Source organism: Gymnogyps californianus, chromosome 2 (assembly GCF_018139145.2).
Source record: "Gymnogyps californianus isolate 813 chromosome 2, ASM1813914v2, whole genome shotgun sequence".
NCBI lineage: Eukaryota > Metazoa > Chordata > Aves > Accipitriformes > Cathartidae > Gymnogyps > Gymnogyps californianus.
In genome coordinates, this window is record NC_059472.1 from 757,042 (window position 1) to 773,060 (window position 16,019).

General features: G+C 51.6%; 1 protein-coding gene across 1 annotated transcript in view; it reads right to left on the minus strand.

Annotated features, from left to right (window-relative positions):
- The window catches only part of ARHGAP39 (Rho GTPase activating protein 39), a 151,956-nt gene that overhangs the window by 53,616 nt on the left and 82,321 nt on the right, over positions 1-16,019 (minus strand). Inside the window, exon 2 of the mRNA XM_050892871.1 lies at positions 10,518-10,949. Within this exon, the coding sequence (XP_050748828.1) occupies positions 10,518-10,949 (432 nt within the window). The remainder of the gene's footprint in view (positions 1-10,517; positions 10,950-16,019) is intronic.

Genomic DNA, 16,019 nt, shown 5'->3' on the forward strand with positions numbered 1-16,019 from the left:
AATCATTAAACCAAAAACCTTCAGAGCAACTCAGCTGTGATGGATTCAGCTGTTTGAAATGGACTGCCTGAAGGCTGTTGGGTGGAAAAAGGAGTTTGAGCCCCAGCCTTGCTCACCTGGATGCTGGACTATCCCATGTCCTGAGGACATGAATCCTTTTATTGGGCAAGGTGTGTCCAACAGAAGGTGAAAACGGGAAGTGAGAGGACACAGAGAGCAAAGCAAACATGTACTGCACCTATTAGCAAAACCACATCAACCTTCTTCTGCACTCTCTCATGGAGGCCAAAGCAACAGCAGTTTGGAGCAGGTCTACATAAAAGCCCTCGAGGTGGCCCTGGAAGCCCATGCCGTGGTCTGCTGGTGCACCCCTGGCAGCAGGTCAAGGCTGCGGTCAAAGTGGGATCCGTTGAAGGTCACCACCTTGGATCTCGCTGGGTTCGTTCGATAAGGTGGAATCTCACGTCTGCTGAAAAATAACCCAGTGACCTCCTCTGCAGGCTTACGGGGGAGGAGGGAAGAAAGAAATGAGCACGGCGAGGGAAACAGCAGGGATGTGGCTGTTCTGCTATAGGCAGCAAATAAAAGGGAAAAAAAAGTCTCCATTTCAATAATACCTACAATTTCCTCAAACGTTCCCTTCCCCAGGCTGGCAGCATCCCTCTGGGGATCAGCCAGCATCGGCAGGCAGAGCCCGTGCTGGATCTCCCGGCCACCGGAGCCGGGGTGACCTTGGTCCCCTGACCTCCTGCTCTGCCCGCTGGCTGCACGCACAAATGCTTGCACAAAATACCCCGCAGATAAAACACCAGGAAGAAAAGGATTTGCAGTGGTATGCCGTGGCCTGGGTATGGGATGATGTCCCTGCAGCACTGAGGACCGGGAGGGTAGAGGGCTTCTGGACCATCCTCTTCAGCCTTCAGTGCTGGGAGGGACAATGCAGCTATTTAGGGCTGATCTAGATCAGTGCAACGCAGACTATCCGATGAGGTAACAGCAGCCAGGGAGCAGACTCCAGGCTTCAACAAATTCCTCCTATTTTTTTGTTCCTGTAGTGGAGCAAAAACTTCATCGCATCATTGAATGGTTTGGGTTGGAAGGGACCTTCAATGATCAACCAGTCCAACCCCCCTGCCATGGACAGGGACATCTCCCACTAGACCAGGTTGCTCAAAGCCTTGTCCAACCTGACCTTGAACACTTCCAATGATGGGGCATCCACAACTTCTCAGGGCAACATGGTCCAGTGTCTCACCACCCTCATCGTAAAACATTTCTTCCTTATGTTCCATCTAAACCTACCCTCTTTCAGTTTAAAACTGTTGCCCCTTGTCCTCGTAAAAAGTCCCTCCCCATCTTTGTTACAAGCCCCTTTTAAGTATTGAAAGGCCGCAGGAAGGTCTCCCCGGAGCCTTCTCTTCTCCAGGCTGAACAACCCCAACTCTCTCAGCCTTCCTCATAGCAGAGGTCTTCCAGCCCTCTGACCTTCAGCTAGAAGAAGCTCCTGACTCCAGGCCTTCACTCCAAGAGTCAGTCGGGAGCAGATATCAGAAAGGAGTGGGTCGATACGGCAATCAAGAACCCAGCACATCCTTTGGAAAACTCTTCCCATGGTTAGTTATCTCAGCATTAAATATTGACCAAGCTTTATGGACTTAACCCATAAAAACATTGTTGAAGCCATGGGTGGCCCTGTTCCAACCTCGGGATATTGGCAGTACCAAGATGCCCATTTCTACATGAACACACCACGGAAGTGTAAAGGACACCAAATGCTGTTTCAGAACAAGTCCTTCCACGGCAGGCATTCAGAGGAGAAGGCTGTGCTTGCAGAGGTCACTTTGGCTGCTTGCGGAGGGTTTTCTAGACCTCGGGAGCGGGCGCTCAGGAAGCAGAAACGTTCAGTCCCCTGATACCAGCAGATGGAGAAGGCAATAAGGAGCAGAGCTTATTTATTACCAATTTCAGAAATGCCAAAACGGCGTTCCTGGAGCTGCATGGGTTTTATACGTATCCTCCGCACCCTTTCTCTGTGGGAAGCCCTCAGCGCTTGGGTTCATCAGCTGGAAGGTGACAAGTCGCACCCTAGTTGTCCGCTCCAGCAGTCATGGTCACAGCCCTCCTCTGCCCGAGCTGCTCGTGCCAAGGCATCAAAATAACCCTTCTCCGACCTCAAAGCAGAACAGTTCATCAAGTTGTGGTTTTTAAGAGATGGCAATCCAGAAGAAAGCCCATCCTACAAACCCTGCCTGAACCTGCACTGAGGCCAGGTCCATGCAAGAGCTCGCGGCCTGTGCAACCACTGGCAGCTTTCTGTCCTGGGTGGAGTACTCCTAAATCGAGGAGAACTACTTGCTCTTGGCACGGGGACGCAGAAGGCTTGTGCTCCCCTTCCCACCACGTAGTTGCTTTGCCGGCGTGATGTTGACGCATCTGCAGAAGAGCTTCTCAACACACAAGCCCTGAGATGGAAAGGAACATGCCCAATGTAGCCAGCACCCGCAGTGTCCTCACACCAGGCATGGAGATGTCATCCAGCTGGGAACATCCAACCTTTGGGTGAAGAAATACTCCGAATTTCATGCATTACGCTACTGCTGGAGGCAAGACGTTGGGAAAGAAGGTGTTTGGGATCTGCTCAATGCTGCAGCCCTTCTTCATGGCTTTCTGAAGCAACTCCACGTCCTTCCTCGGTTTCTCTTCACAGCGGAAGCTTGTTTTGGAGGAGGGCTGAGAATCCCTGCAGGGACCTGGAAAATCCCCGTGCAGCAGATGCTGCAGAGACTTATGTCACTGATCCACCTGCGCTCCAAACCTGAGCACGGCAGGTCTTCCCAACGCCTTCAGAAAAAGGATATAAACTGAGAGAATTGAAAACAAAATTGTGGTTTTGTTCACTCGAGGCACTGAGAAACAGCTCCCCGGACACTCAAAACACACATTTTCTAGGTTGGAGCCATCTTTTAAACCACAAAGCTGCTTTTTTGGGCTCTTGCAGTCAGAAAATGGCTGCTGCCTGCACCACGGAGAAGAGTTTGTGTTTTAAAGCTCTGCATTTACCTGCAGCCGCCCTGCTCTGCCTGAGACACCCGACAGGTCCCATTACCGTCATGCCTCAACCCCAGACAGCTCCGGCGCGTCTCGGGGATTGGTTTGTAAGGGAATCCCCCTCAGCTATTTCAGCTCAGCTACACTTAATCCAGGAAGATTTAACTGCTGCATTTTATCTTCTCCAATATCATGCCAGGCTTCAGAATTGGGGGGAGACCTGCAAGAAAAGTGCAAGTCTTGAGAAATAACTTGGGCACAATTTCACAGCAAGATGGGACTTCGGTAAAGACCCCCTGTTCTCAAAGAGTCCTGCGTGGCGGTCCAAGGAAAGCTCTCCTGATGGTCAGAGAAGGTCCACCTGCTTGTCCTTCAAGCCTCCGCTTGTCACCCCTCCCTGGTGAAGCAGGGGCAGAGATGCTGCCTGCTGGCGGCACAGCCGAATCCTCCGTGGGTGACTGCACGAGCTCCGCTGAGCCGGTCCTGTCTGCCCCCCCGCCCCGAAGCCTTCTCCAAGGATTTCGAGCAACGGGAAGACTCTGCACGGACCAATAACCACAGACACTTTCAGACAGCGTAGAAAAACCCAGTGACCTGACATAAAACCCAGCGACGTGCCGCCTGCAGCCTGCTCAGAGATTTCACAGCTGTCATGTTATGCTTTGTAGAAAAGTTACCATTTTAAGACAAGCAAGGCAAAGTCTAGGGCAAGACAGCATAAGCAAGAAATTCCTGCTGGGAAGTGCTCTACCTTTGCTGACCACCAAGGCAAACCTGCTATTGAGATCCCGAAGATGAGCAGACGCCAGCTCACCGAGTTGAGACAACACAGCAGCGCTTCCTACCATGGTCTCCAGAGCTGGATCCAGCTGCTAATTACAGCTACATGCAAATCCCATCTCACTACAGCAGCGTAAAGCAATTCCAGCGAGACCCAAGCGATTGGCAACAGCACATTCCCTGTGGATGCAGGGGCTGACAGCATCCCGGACCTGCACACATGTGATGGGACCAGCCCCAACTTGGTCCACTGCTGCACCAAGGACATGAGGAACGGACTCGGAGCAGCCTCCACCATCTCCTACCAAACCAGATGCTCCGGTTCCTCAGTCCTCTTATCACTGCAGGGTGTGGGTCATCTCCGAGAGCAAACTCCAAGGAGATCAGTTGCTCAAGACTTGCCCACTTCCCCTGACCTCCCTTTTAAGACCAGACGAGTTCAGGAGGGAAATACTCAGCCAGAAACCTTGTTGAAATGATTATGAATGATTTATGATTATGAATTAACTTAATGTTATGGAACTTGGAGCAGGAGGTTCCACCAGACGACTTCCAGAGCTCCCTTCCAGCCTTGGTTCTTCTATAAGAAACAAAACCAAGAACTGGAAAAACATCTTTTAAAATTGTCCTACCAAGGAGACTTCAACCACGTCTCTGGTTGAAGGTGATTACTCAACACCACCCTGTTTTCTAGATCCACCCCCTCCCCAGCCTCACAGATAATCCCCTTCCGTTTCCTCCTTTTGATGCAAATGAAGCATTTCCAGTTGTCATCCCCAACACACCACGTGATGCCCAGATCCATCCTCATCTCAGGGTCGTTAGGCTCAAGGCTCAGAAACACCAACCGTCCCATGCAGAGGTGACCCAAATAATTGCCCTCCCTCCCCCCGATGTTGCACGTATCGGCCCCATCTCAGGGACCCTCCTTGGCTGCCCATGGACAGCAAGGCTCAGATGCAGCCTTGAGTGCTGAGAGATCAGTGGTCCCGGGGGGGATCCCCAACACCCTGGGGCCTCGAAAGCGCTTGAGCTGCACCCAGCAGGTCTGGCCTTGCCAAAATCAGCCCTCGAAGGTCATCCCATCCCTGGATTGCCCCATGCCTGGAAACATTCAAGGTCAGGCTGGACGGGGCTCTGAGCAACCTGATCTAGTTGAAGATATCCCCGCTCCTTGCAGGGGGAGTTGGACTAGGTGACCTTCAAAGGTCCCTTCCAACCCAAACCATTCTGTGATTCCATGATCCCTACAGCAAGGGGCTGCAGCAGTGCTCTTCATCGAGGAAGACTGAAACAGAGCAGTTTGACCCTCACCTCCCATGGCTAGCGTTTATACACCCACCAGGTCAAAGCCATCACTTCGGTGGGCAGACGGCCACGCAGCATCAGAGACGTCACCGAAAGCAGGGGTGGAGGTGTCTTGAAAGATCACGTAAGCTCAAGATCTGGCTCACTATCAGTCAAAAATTTCACCTCTGCTGACCCAGGGCATCCATGGCGGTACATACTTTAATGCTTACAAGCAAAAGATGAGGGTAAAATAAAAAAAGCTTCGTCCACGGGGTCACTGAGAGCCAGCAACTGTCTGACCTCCGCCCAGTGGCTTCCTATTCATGCCTCAGATATAAAGAGGCATGGTACTTAACTGCCTCTTTCTGCAGAAGTTTTCATGTCTTCAGATATTTTAAGCCCCACAAGAAACGCCTGGTTCGCCTGCGCTGTAACGCTCCTTGCCTGAAGCTTACCTAAGCTTTAAGACTCGGACAGGTAAAGAACAAATATATTGTATAGAAATACATATTTTTTTCAGCTTGTGCCTGGAATTTGCTCATGGTCAGAAACCAACACTAAAATGCGGAGATACCCTAAATGCTGAGAAGCTTGAGGCACGAACGCCTGAACCGGCTCTGCCCTTTGCAGCTGCTATCGCCGCAATCAAAAATCAATTTTTAATTTGCACAGCTCATGTTCGGCTTCTCTGTCCTGGGCCTGAGAGCATCAGCCACTTCTGGAGATGAAATCTCTGCATCCCTGGAAGCCTTCCCGCACATCGGCATAAGCAAGCCCTCCTTCTTCATCTGTGCTTCGCTATAGAAATCAGGGTTTTATCCAAAACCCCCTCTGGTCATCCAGCTACGGGCCATCCCTGGGGCCGGGGAGCAAACACCCCATCACAGCATCCCCGGCAGCTGCCTCCAGCAGCCTGCAGAGCCTGCATGCCAGCCTGTACTTTACCCACTTCCACACCCACTCCACGTGGATTTAACCATTTGCCGGTGCTACACCGATGTTTCTGCAGCTTCCCATCCGCTCCATCCCTGCTGGAAGTGTCCCACCTACCAGGCTCAACCACATCTCCCCTTTCAACCCACAGCATCTCCCCTTCCCTTGAGTCAGCTGCAGCAAAGACCATCCCATTTCTGGTGGGATTAAAGTTGTTTTTGCAGGCAGACCTCCCTCGTGGCAAGAGCTGTGAGGACGCGTGGCGGTGACAGATCACGCTGCAGCATCCTCAACCCCTCCAAGGGTTCCTCAGCGTTCAGAAATTTCTCCCTTAACGGGTCCCAGTGACCTTGAGGTCTCAGCAAAGCTTCCCAGGCTTTCCGGCATGCCCGGTCCAGTTGCTCAGAGGGGGAGGTCAACGAGGGAATATGATTTTGTCCGGCCAGGACACGGGGGTCAAGAGACTTTACTGTGCTTCCACTGGAGCGGGACGCTGCCACGGTTTGGCTGAGCTGAAGGGACAGAACCGTTGTGTCACCTCCAGGGGTGCAGGTAGAAACTCCACTGAGCAGGAATATCTGCTCCCTCTAGTGGCATCTGTTTTTTTTTAATTTTTCTTTTATTTTTAAAGCTAGGAGACCTGGTATCCGCTCCATCCCGGCCCCCGGCAAGTCCAAGACTACGAGTTGCTGGGGCTGAAAGGACATGCAGCCCTCCAGCAGCCAGGAGCAAATCTACCCCATGGCTGGCTTGCTCTTCTCCGCTAGCAGAAGGTTTCCATGGGTTAAGCCTTTCTATTTGAGAACCCAGGTGCAGACCTCCCTCCTCCCACCCTACCCAGCAGCTTTGCATCCCATAATACACCTGCCTAGCCCAAGCACTGGAAAAGGAGAGAGAACGTGTGGGTGGAGGACACGAAGGATTAGTGACCCGCAGTGTCCACACCGGCTTCTGCGGTCCAGCATGCAAGCGCTATGGGGAATGGACCTTCGCCCAGGAAGCCACTGATCCAGCACGTGTTCCTGCAGCAAAGCCCAGGGAGATTAAAACCCATCCACTCAATCTCCGTTAACCCTTCACGCTCCTTCGGGAACAAGTTCCTGCTTCACCAACCATACCCTGGGCTGCATAAAAAGCAGCGTGGCCAGCAGGTCGAGGGAGGGGATTCTGCCCCTCTGCTCTGCTGTCCTGAGACCCCCCGGGAGCACTGCCTCCAGCCCCAGGGTCCCCAGCGCAAGACAGACATGGAGCTGTGGGAGCGGGGCCAGAGGAGGCCACAAAAATGGTCCGAGGGCTGGAACCCCTCTGCTATGAGGAAAGGCTGAGAGAGTTGGGGTTGTTCAGCCTGGAGAAGAGAAGGCTCCGGGGAGATCTTCTTGCGCCCTTTCAATACTTAATGGGGGCTTATAAGAAAGATGGGGACAGATTTTTTCGGAGGGCCTGGAGCGATAGGACAAGGGGAATGGTTTTAAACTGAAAGAGGGGAGATTCAGACTAGACTAAGGAAGACATTTCTTACGCTGAGGGTGGTGAGACTCTGGACAGGTTGCCCAGAGAGGTGGGAGATGCCCCATCCCTGGAAACATTCCAGGCCAGTTGGATGGGGCTCTGAGCAACCTCATCTAGTGGAAGATGTCCCTGCCCATGGCAGGGGCGTTGGACTAGATGACCTTCAAAGGTCCCTTCCAACCCAAACCATTCGATGATTCTATGATTCTATGATTCACAAAGCTCTGGAGCGGGTGCAATGGGCTGCTACCGCCCATGGGAGCACTGAGGACCATGCCTTTCGCTGACCTCCAGGTTCCTCCTGGAGCTGCCGTGAGGTCTGCAGAAGACTTAGTGATGGGGAGTTTACAAAAAGAGAGAGAAAACCATGTTCCTATGGGCAACTGGGATCAGTTCAGCCCAAGGGCTGGGAGCACCAAGCAGCTCGTTTGCCAGCCGTGAGATGAGCTGTTGGCCATGCCAACCAGGGAGAGGTGGAAAGTCCATCCCAGGTGCTCGCTGCATAAAAAATGGAGCTGCAGGAGTAAATACCTGAGAAAGAAACGGAGTCCCTGAGCCCAGCCTGCTGCAACATGGAGAGCTCCCCCAAGGGAAGCACGTTATGAAATGGCAACCGCAATCCTAGAAACAAAACCCAATGATTCTGGTTTGCACACTTCAAAACAGGCTCCAACAGTGGTCGCTCCCATTCCTTGTGCCCAGGAATGGCTTCCCCGCCCATCCAAACTCAGGCATGGGAGATGGGACCCCCCTGTTGAGCAAAGGCAAGTGCCGGGAACCCCTCCGGGCATGATGCAGGCAGCACCTCACTTATTTCTCTTGATGCTTGGCATCATCTATGCAGCTTGCAAGAAGGACGCATGCCGGGACAGGGCACATGCAGGAAGGCAATAAACCACTTGCAGCTCAGCAGCGTTGAGCTGGATGGAAGAAGGAGGAATTGGGCAACCCGGAGGGCGCTGGGGAGGTGAACCCGGGTGGGACGGATGGAGGTGTAGGGCAGCGAAGTCGAGTTACAGATCTGGGCAAGGAAAATGTTTGGCGCTGGGAGGGAGGAGATAGGAGAGAGAGATCTTTGCTCGCATGTGGGCCAGCCAGCACGACAAAAGGGCCCTGGGAGAAAGGACAAGAAGTTTCAGCGCAGCTCCAAAGCCCACCTAGAGTCCCTTGGTCTTCATCCTGAAACTCTTCAAGAAACGGATTATTTTGCTATACCAGTGCAACGCCCAGCACAAAGGGGTGCGAGAAATATATTCTCCATCTCAGCGACAGCCAAACGAAGCAAGACGTGGGGTGGGCAGGAGGGTTCTGGCTATTCTGGACACTGGTAGTTTCCTTTGACAAAGCGTTCCTACTCCAGAGGGAATTTGTATTCCCTACAGTTGAGGATTTACGTGTTGCTGGACGCAGCCTGCACAAGCAGTCTCCGATGGATGATGTTACTTGAGGCCACAAGCTAGAAGTAGGGGTGACAGGCTGAGTACAGTAGGCTGCTGCCTGTAGCAGGTCATAGAATGGTTTGGGTTGGAAGGGACCTTTGAAGGTCATCTAGTCCAACCCCACTGCAATGAGCAGGGACATCTTCAAGTAGATCAGGTTGCTCAGAGCCCCATCCAAGCTGGCCTGGAATGTTTCCAGGGATGGGGCATCTCCCACCTCTCTGGGCAACCTGTGCCAGTGTTTCACCACCCTCAGCGTAAAAAATTTCTTCCTTATGCCTAGTCTCAATCTCCCCTCTTTTAGTTTAAAACCATTACGCCTTGTCCTATCGAAGGTCAAGGCTCGGTATTTTTGGGGATGGGTAAGCAAAGACTGGCTTAAATAGCCGGCAGCGTACCCTGAACAGACCCAGCTAGACCTGACCACCGTGGGCAGCCATGTCTGCCTGCAGCAAACGACAGCCAGCTCACCCAGCATCCTTGTGATTGAACATCAAAACTATCTACCTCTCCAAACACCACCTGCCTTGCGAGGAAAGATGCCATCCCCACACTCAGCGATTTTATCAGAGGATCTTCCAAGAGCTCGGGGAGATTAAGCCTACCCTCACGGGCTAGACGCGCGGAGGCAAGGCTGCGTCTGAGGTCCCACATGAAAGCACTTGCTGAGCTGGGAGTTCCTGTTCCCGTCCTGCGTGGCTGTGAGATCACCCAGCCGCAGTTTCTGTGTGCCAGCTGTAAGGAAGCAGAACTAGTTGCGAGCAGAAATTGAGCTGCTGATTGCTCGCCAGTGACACTGTTGGGTTATTAACGTTGTAAGAGGCATCGTTCAAGAGAATACAAATATATTAAGTAATGAACCGCCTGATTTGCAGCTTGCAAGCCATAAAAGCATGAAACAAAGCGCACAGAGCAGCAATGCAGACGTCTCAGTACGTTGTCCGTAGGCAGCTGGACCTTAGAAACCGAGCGCTAACTCACTGCTCAGTTTGAAGCTTCTCCTTTACAAGAGAAATCATCTCTGCTAGGAGCTGCATAGACCAGTGGGACAACCCATGGTTGCAGCATGAATCACGCTGCCTTGTGAAGGAGATTTTATCCAGGGAAATAATTTAAAACCACGCCACTCTCTAAAACCACGTATTTCAGAGGACAAGAAATTGTTTCTCTAATGTACCTTTCCGCAGGGAACATCTAAGTTGCCCCTAACAAGGAGAAACACCTTTCACACATGCTTTTACCTCTTCCTCCTGGAAGTGAGTGTTTTATGGAGGAGCAAACCCACTCTCTTAAGACTTGGTGCAGAGACCCATGAGCAATCTAGCTAGAGGAGCCATCCATAAAATACCTCTGCACAAGAGAGAGAAAGAGCTGCAGGACAAGGGCTCTGCTCTCTGCTCTTCCACAGCACTGGGAGACTATCAGGGTATCTGAACTCGCAATTTTATTGCACCAACCCATCACTGAGCTCAGTCGCACGCGCCTGTGATGTGCCGGCAGAGCCAGCCTTGCTTTTACCTTTCCGTTTCTTCTTTCACTATGGCGTACTGGGTTGACTGACGGCTCGACCTCTGCTCCTGCACCTTCTCGCTGCCCTCCAGCTCCTGCTCCAGGGAGGAGCTGGTGCTGCCCTCCCTGCTGACATTGCTGCTCCTCCCGGGGCTGTTCTCCGTGGAAGCCCTCGGCGACTCCGTGTTCTGCTTCAGGGTCTGCAGCTTGGCCAGAGGGATGATATCGCAGTTCTGCGGCCGGTGCCACACTGTCCTCTGCGTGGTGGCATTGTAGTAGTAGAAACGGGAGGTGTTGGGGTCGAAGAGCTCCCACCACTGGTTTTCATTCGTGCGTTTGATCCGCACCCCAGCGGGGGGGTCCCACACGCACTCCCCCGTGATGAGGTTGGCGTACATGCGCTCCCGGGTTCGAGGCTCGATGATTTCCACCCATTCCAGCCTGAAGGAGAACAAACAGAGAGAGAGAGAGAGAGAGACTTCAACTAGACGATCTTTAAAGGTCCCTTCCAACCCAAACCATTCTATGATTCTAGGATTCAACGCTTGCAGCAAGCGCTCGCAGTATCTGGGGAGGCAGGATGGAGAAGAAGGGCGGCTTGGGTGGGGACAGCAACCCTTTCTTCCTCCCCCATCGACGCCGAGTCCTGCAGCGCTATTTACACTAAATAGAGTATTTGCAAAGGGCTGCAAACCAGTCCCCGGTTTTCAGCTCCCAGGGGAATTCAGCAAGTCTGCAAGCCAGCTAAAACACACGCCCGGGTTACAGCACCCCGGCATTCGCCTCGGTTCACGGCTTCCACGCCGAGCCCTATGCGTTTTACAGTATGAACTCTTCGGGGCACAGAGCCGGTGGCTGCGGCGTGCTCGGCGCGACATCGGCAGTGAAGGGCAGGGGGAAGGCAAGAGACCGGAGGGACAGAGCCCAGCCGGAGGCACCAACCTGGTGATGAACTTACTTCTTCTGCAAGACCACCCCGCAGCTCTGCGCTGCCGCCCAGACAACCAAGCCCGGCAGCATTCGCCCATGCAAGACTTGAAGACGATGGCTTCAACCCTCTTCAGCCCAGCTGGAGCAGCACTGCTCCCGGCACAAATCCCGGTGTGCTGGCGCCGGGCTCCTGCGCGGCTCTGCCAACACCCCTTCCCTCCGTCTCGATTTCAACACCTGGGCAAAGGCGCCAGCTCTCCGGCGCCTGCGTCCCACCTCCAGCACCTTCCCCAAACCACCCGCCCCGACACACCTCGACTCAGTGATAACCACAGGCTGCATCAACACCGAAACCCGACGGTGGGAGGGATGGAGCCAGCGAGGACTGAACAGACCTGACTGTGTCCTGGGCTCCGTGCGGAGAAATAGAATAGAACAGAACAGAACAGAACAGAACAGAATAGAACGGAATGGAATGGAACGGAATAGAACAGAATGGAACAGAATAGAACGGAATGGAACGGAACGGAATAGAATAGAATAGAATAGAATAGGATAGGATAGGATAGGATGGGATGGGACGGGATGGGATAGAATAGAACGGAAGGGAATGGCATGGCATGGCATGGCATGGCATGGAATGGAATAGAATGGAATGGAATGGAATAGAATGGAATAGAATAGAATGGAATAGAATAGAATAGAATAGAATAGAATAGAATAGAATAGAATAGAATAGAATAGAATAGAATATTTTCAGTGGGAAGGGACCTAAAGCGATCATCTAGTCCAACTGCCTGACCACTTCAGGGCTGATCACAAGTTAAAACGTGTTATTAAGGGCATTGTCCAAATGTCCAATAAAAATTAAACACTGACAGGCTTGGGGCAACGACCACCTCTCTAGGAAGGCTGTTCCAGTGTTTGACCACCCTCTTGGTAAAGAAATGCTTCCTAATGTCCAGTCTAAACCTCCCCTGGCGCAGCTTTGAACCATTCCCACACATCCCATCACTGGATACCAGGGAGAAGCGATCAGCTGCACACTGCTGGGTGCCCTCTGTGCACCTTTATTAAATTAGGAGTCAGTCTTACGTCGGTCTCTGCATAGAGTATGGAGCTCATCACTAAAATAAGGAGCAGAAAATGTGGTTTAACCTTCCGCCCGTTGCCCCATCCCCTGCTGAGCTAAGGGCCAGGCACCATCAGCCCAATATGGTGACCCAGCTCACTCAGAAACACAGCAAAGGGGGTTATCGAAATCATAAAGCAGTAAACGGAGCTTAGAAATGCAAAAGAGGATTAAAAGAAGTCGTAATCCCAAAGAACAGACAATGTAACCGATTTTTCAGATTACCCCAAACACTGCAGGTGTCACCTTTTGCTAATCCGGGGGATACCCGAGGCTTACAGGCAGCTGCATATTATTCAAATTCTTCATTTTTGTGTGGGCTTATGTAAAAAGATACAAGGGATGTTCGTATTAACTAAAATTTCTTACTTGGAATTTGTCCTCGTCTGCATTTACAAGCCTGTTAAGAAAGGTATAGAAATAGATAAGGAAAAAAAAAAAAGCCCCCAGCGTGCTAAGCAGAGTTTATCAAACTAGGCGGCATTTAAAACTGACACATCCAGTGAGTCAGACAAGTGACGGATCGCATCTCGCCGCCTTTCACTGGGAGCGAGTCCCCTGTGGGGTTTTCAGAAATGCCCAATTTGCTCAAGCACTTGCAAGAAAAAAAAAACTCCTCGGGGAGCCACTTACCTGCCCCCCGGCAGCCGGAGACGCTGGCAGCCTGGCCCCAAGCCCTCTGGCTGGTCCAGCTCATCTTCCAACTCGATTTAAACCGCTGGATTGAAAAAAAGGAGCGGGCTTTTCAGGTGCCAGAGGTTCCCAGCTTTGAACAAACATACCGAAACGATGAAAACGTCTCCACCTCTTCTTGGCATAGAGAGGAAAAGCCGCAGTAAAGCCTTTCCTTGCAGAACAGACACTAAAAGCACTCAGAGAAGCGTAAATCCTATACCATGCCTCGTCTCATTCTGCAAAACTCAGACCTAACGAGCAGCCTTAATGCATCACGACAGTACAGCTGGAGGTCAACTCAAGCTTTGCAGAGTTAAATATTTGCTCCACGTTTCCACTGAAGGCTTTAATTCGGGTCTGAGCGTGATGCACCGACGCAGCATTTCCCATTGAAACGATTCTGCCCCTAGATCGACGTCAGCACTCGGCTCCCGGTTTTAATGCTTCTCTTTGACCACCTTGGTTTAAAATAATGTCCACGGGGTCAAGGGCAGTTGCTTCAGCAGGGCTTTGGATCTTCCTACCAAGAAGATATTGGGCTATCTGCATCAGGGAGGAATAAAAAATCCTTCATCCAGGGCTCCTCTAAGGTGAAACGAGAGCTCAAGTGCTCCAGTTATCACAGGGAAGCAAAAATAGAGTAGACTGGACTGGACTGGACTAGGACAGGACAGGACAGAATAGAGAGGAGAGGAGAGAAGAGGAGTGGAGAGGAGAGGAGCAGAGAGGAGAGGAGAAGAGAGGAGAGGAGAGACTAGGATAGAATAAAAATAGCCCCACGGAGCTTGAAAAAGATGAAGGTCTGTTTGGACCCAACAGAACTGGATCATCATGGGCTATAAACCAGCCAAGGTAAAAGCCTGCAGCACCTCAGAAGAAAAAGTTACTATGTTAAGGAAATGTAGGACCTTTTGTCCTAGAGCCCTTAATTTCCTCTTGGTTTTCACTGTGAATGATCCGGTTAATAACGCCGGGCAGTGTCTGGGCTACAGGTCCTCTCCCTCTGTATCATTATTTTCCCTGCTGTTGGAGAAGAAGAAATTTAGTGTCCACATTTCTCCTTCCTCCCCAGTCTTTTAATTTACTGGGGTAATTCATCAACTCAAGCAGCTTAATACACTGCACCTTCGCAAAGCAGAAGATTGATAGCCAAGGGCCACCCTCCTCAGCCCTGCGCTGGGCAGCAGAACGGGAGAACAAAAATCTTCCGTCAGATACACAAATCCGAGATCCATCTGCCTGAAAGTAAAACAAAATCCACGTGTCTGGAGAGGCTGGACCTGTGGCAAAGACAGCGACGCTGATGTACCCGTGCGATAGCAAATTTGGAGAGAAAAACCCACGGGACTAGGAGACAGGGCTCCGATAAAGGCATGTCTTAGTCCAGACCCTGTCTTAAGTTTTGCAAAAAACTCCCACGTTGCATTTTTTTCCCCCAGAAATGCAAACTTCAGGGCTGAAACTTGCTGAGTATTTGCCCAAAATAGAGTCCACACATACTTCCCAGGTATGACGCAACGGGATAGAAGTGGGGATTACAGGTAGGTGGGCAACGTGTTGCTGCTGGCTAGGAGGTACAGCACAACTAATGGGGGTACCAGATGCAGTCTTGGCCCAGAATTACCATCGTTATTTACTGCATCAGCCAAAAAACCTCCTTGATGGGCAGTAGAGAAGTCTGCTGCAAGCTCCGGTAGCCAAATAGACTCAGACCTATCTCACCATAGCACTGTGCAGTGCGGTAATCTAAATTTAAATAGCTCGTTGAGTATGGTCCAAGACAGTGCAGACCTTATTGCTGCTGGGTTAAAGGGATTTATAACTGATGCAGGAGAGCGGAAGGTGCCCAGGGAGCCTCAGACTCACGGTGCTGTCTAGAAAACCTCCGCCTCATCATAAAGGAAAGGCTCCAAAAAGCCCCGAGACTCACCCAAAATCCATTTTTTCCCTGCACTGCCCAGAAAAGGAGCTCAGATTAGATTTCTGAAAATGCAAAGCCAGCTGAAATGAACCCTGGACTTAGTTTAACTTCATAACTTTATTCAAAAGCCCACGAGAATCAACTGAAATTCAAGTCGCAGATGCCTTATTTTGCTATTTAAGGAGAGGATCCTCACCCTGAGCTTCCCTAGGAAGGAGATTCGGTCCTACAGCGACGATGCTATGTATTCCTTCCTCCACCCCAGAGCAATACGGGATCGGAGATGCGTCGAGAAAGCCGGGAGAGAACAAACACCCGCCTCGCATCGTTGCTGTAGAAACTCTGCAAGGACATCCCGCTGTTCAGGTCCTCCGACTCATCTTTTTCAGTTGTTTCCACCACGCGCCCCATCGGTTTAATTGTCGTGGCACCAGTTGCCGCGTATTTAATGCACGGCAGCGCCATCTCCTTGGAAACCCTTTTTCTTTTTTGGGCTGAACGTAGGGAATACCGAAGGGATGCTCGGGGGATGCTGTCGGTCACCTCCCCATGCAAGGAGCGCAAGAGCATCCTCCTGATGGACCCCGGGCACGGGCGGTATGATGAACCTCCCACCCCTGCGAGGTTCAGGCTGTGATGCAGAATGATGGTTCATAACAACAACCCTGAGGCATAGGGGCCATCGGAGGGCTTACAGCGCTTGTGTTGCGATGTAAGTTGGGTTTTAATGAGCCAGAGTTTGTATCATTAAGGTTAATGTGGCCTCAGAGCCACGGAGGCTCTTGGGCAACTTGAGTGTTGCTTGCTGAGTGACCCATCGCTCAATATCACCCATGCCTCATCCAGACATCAC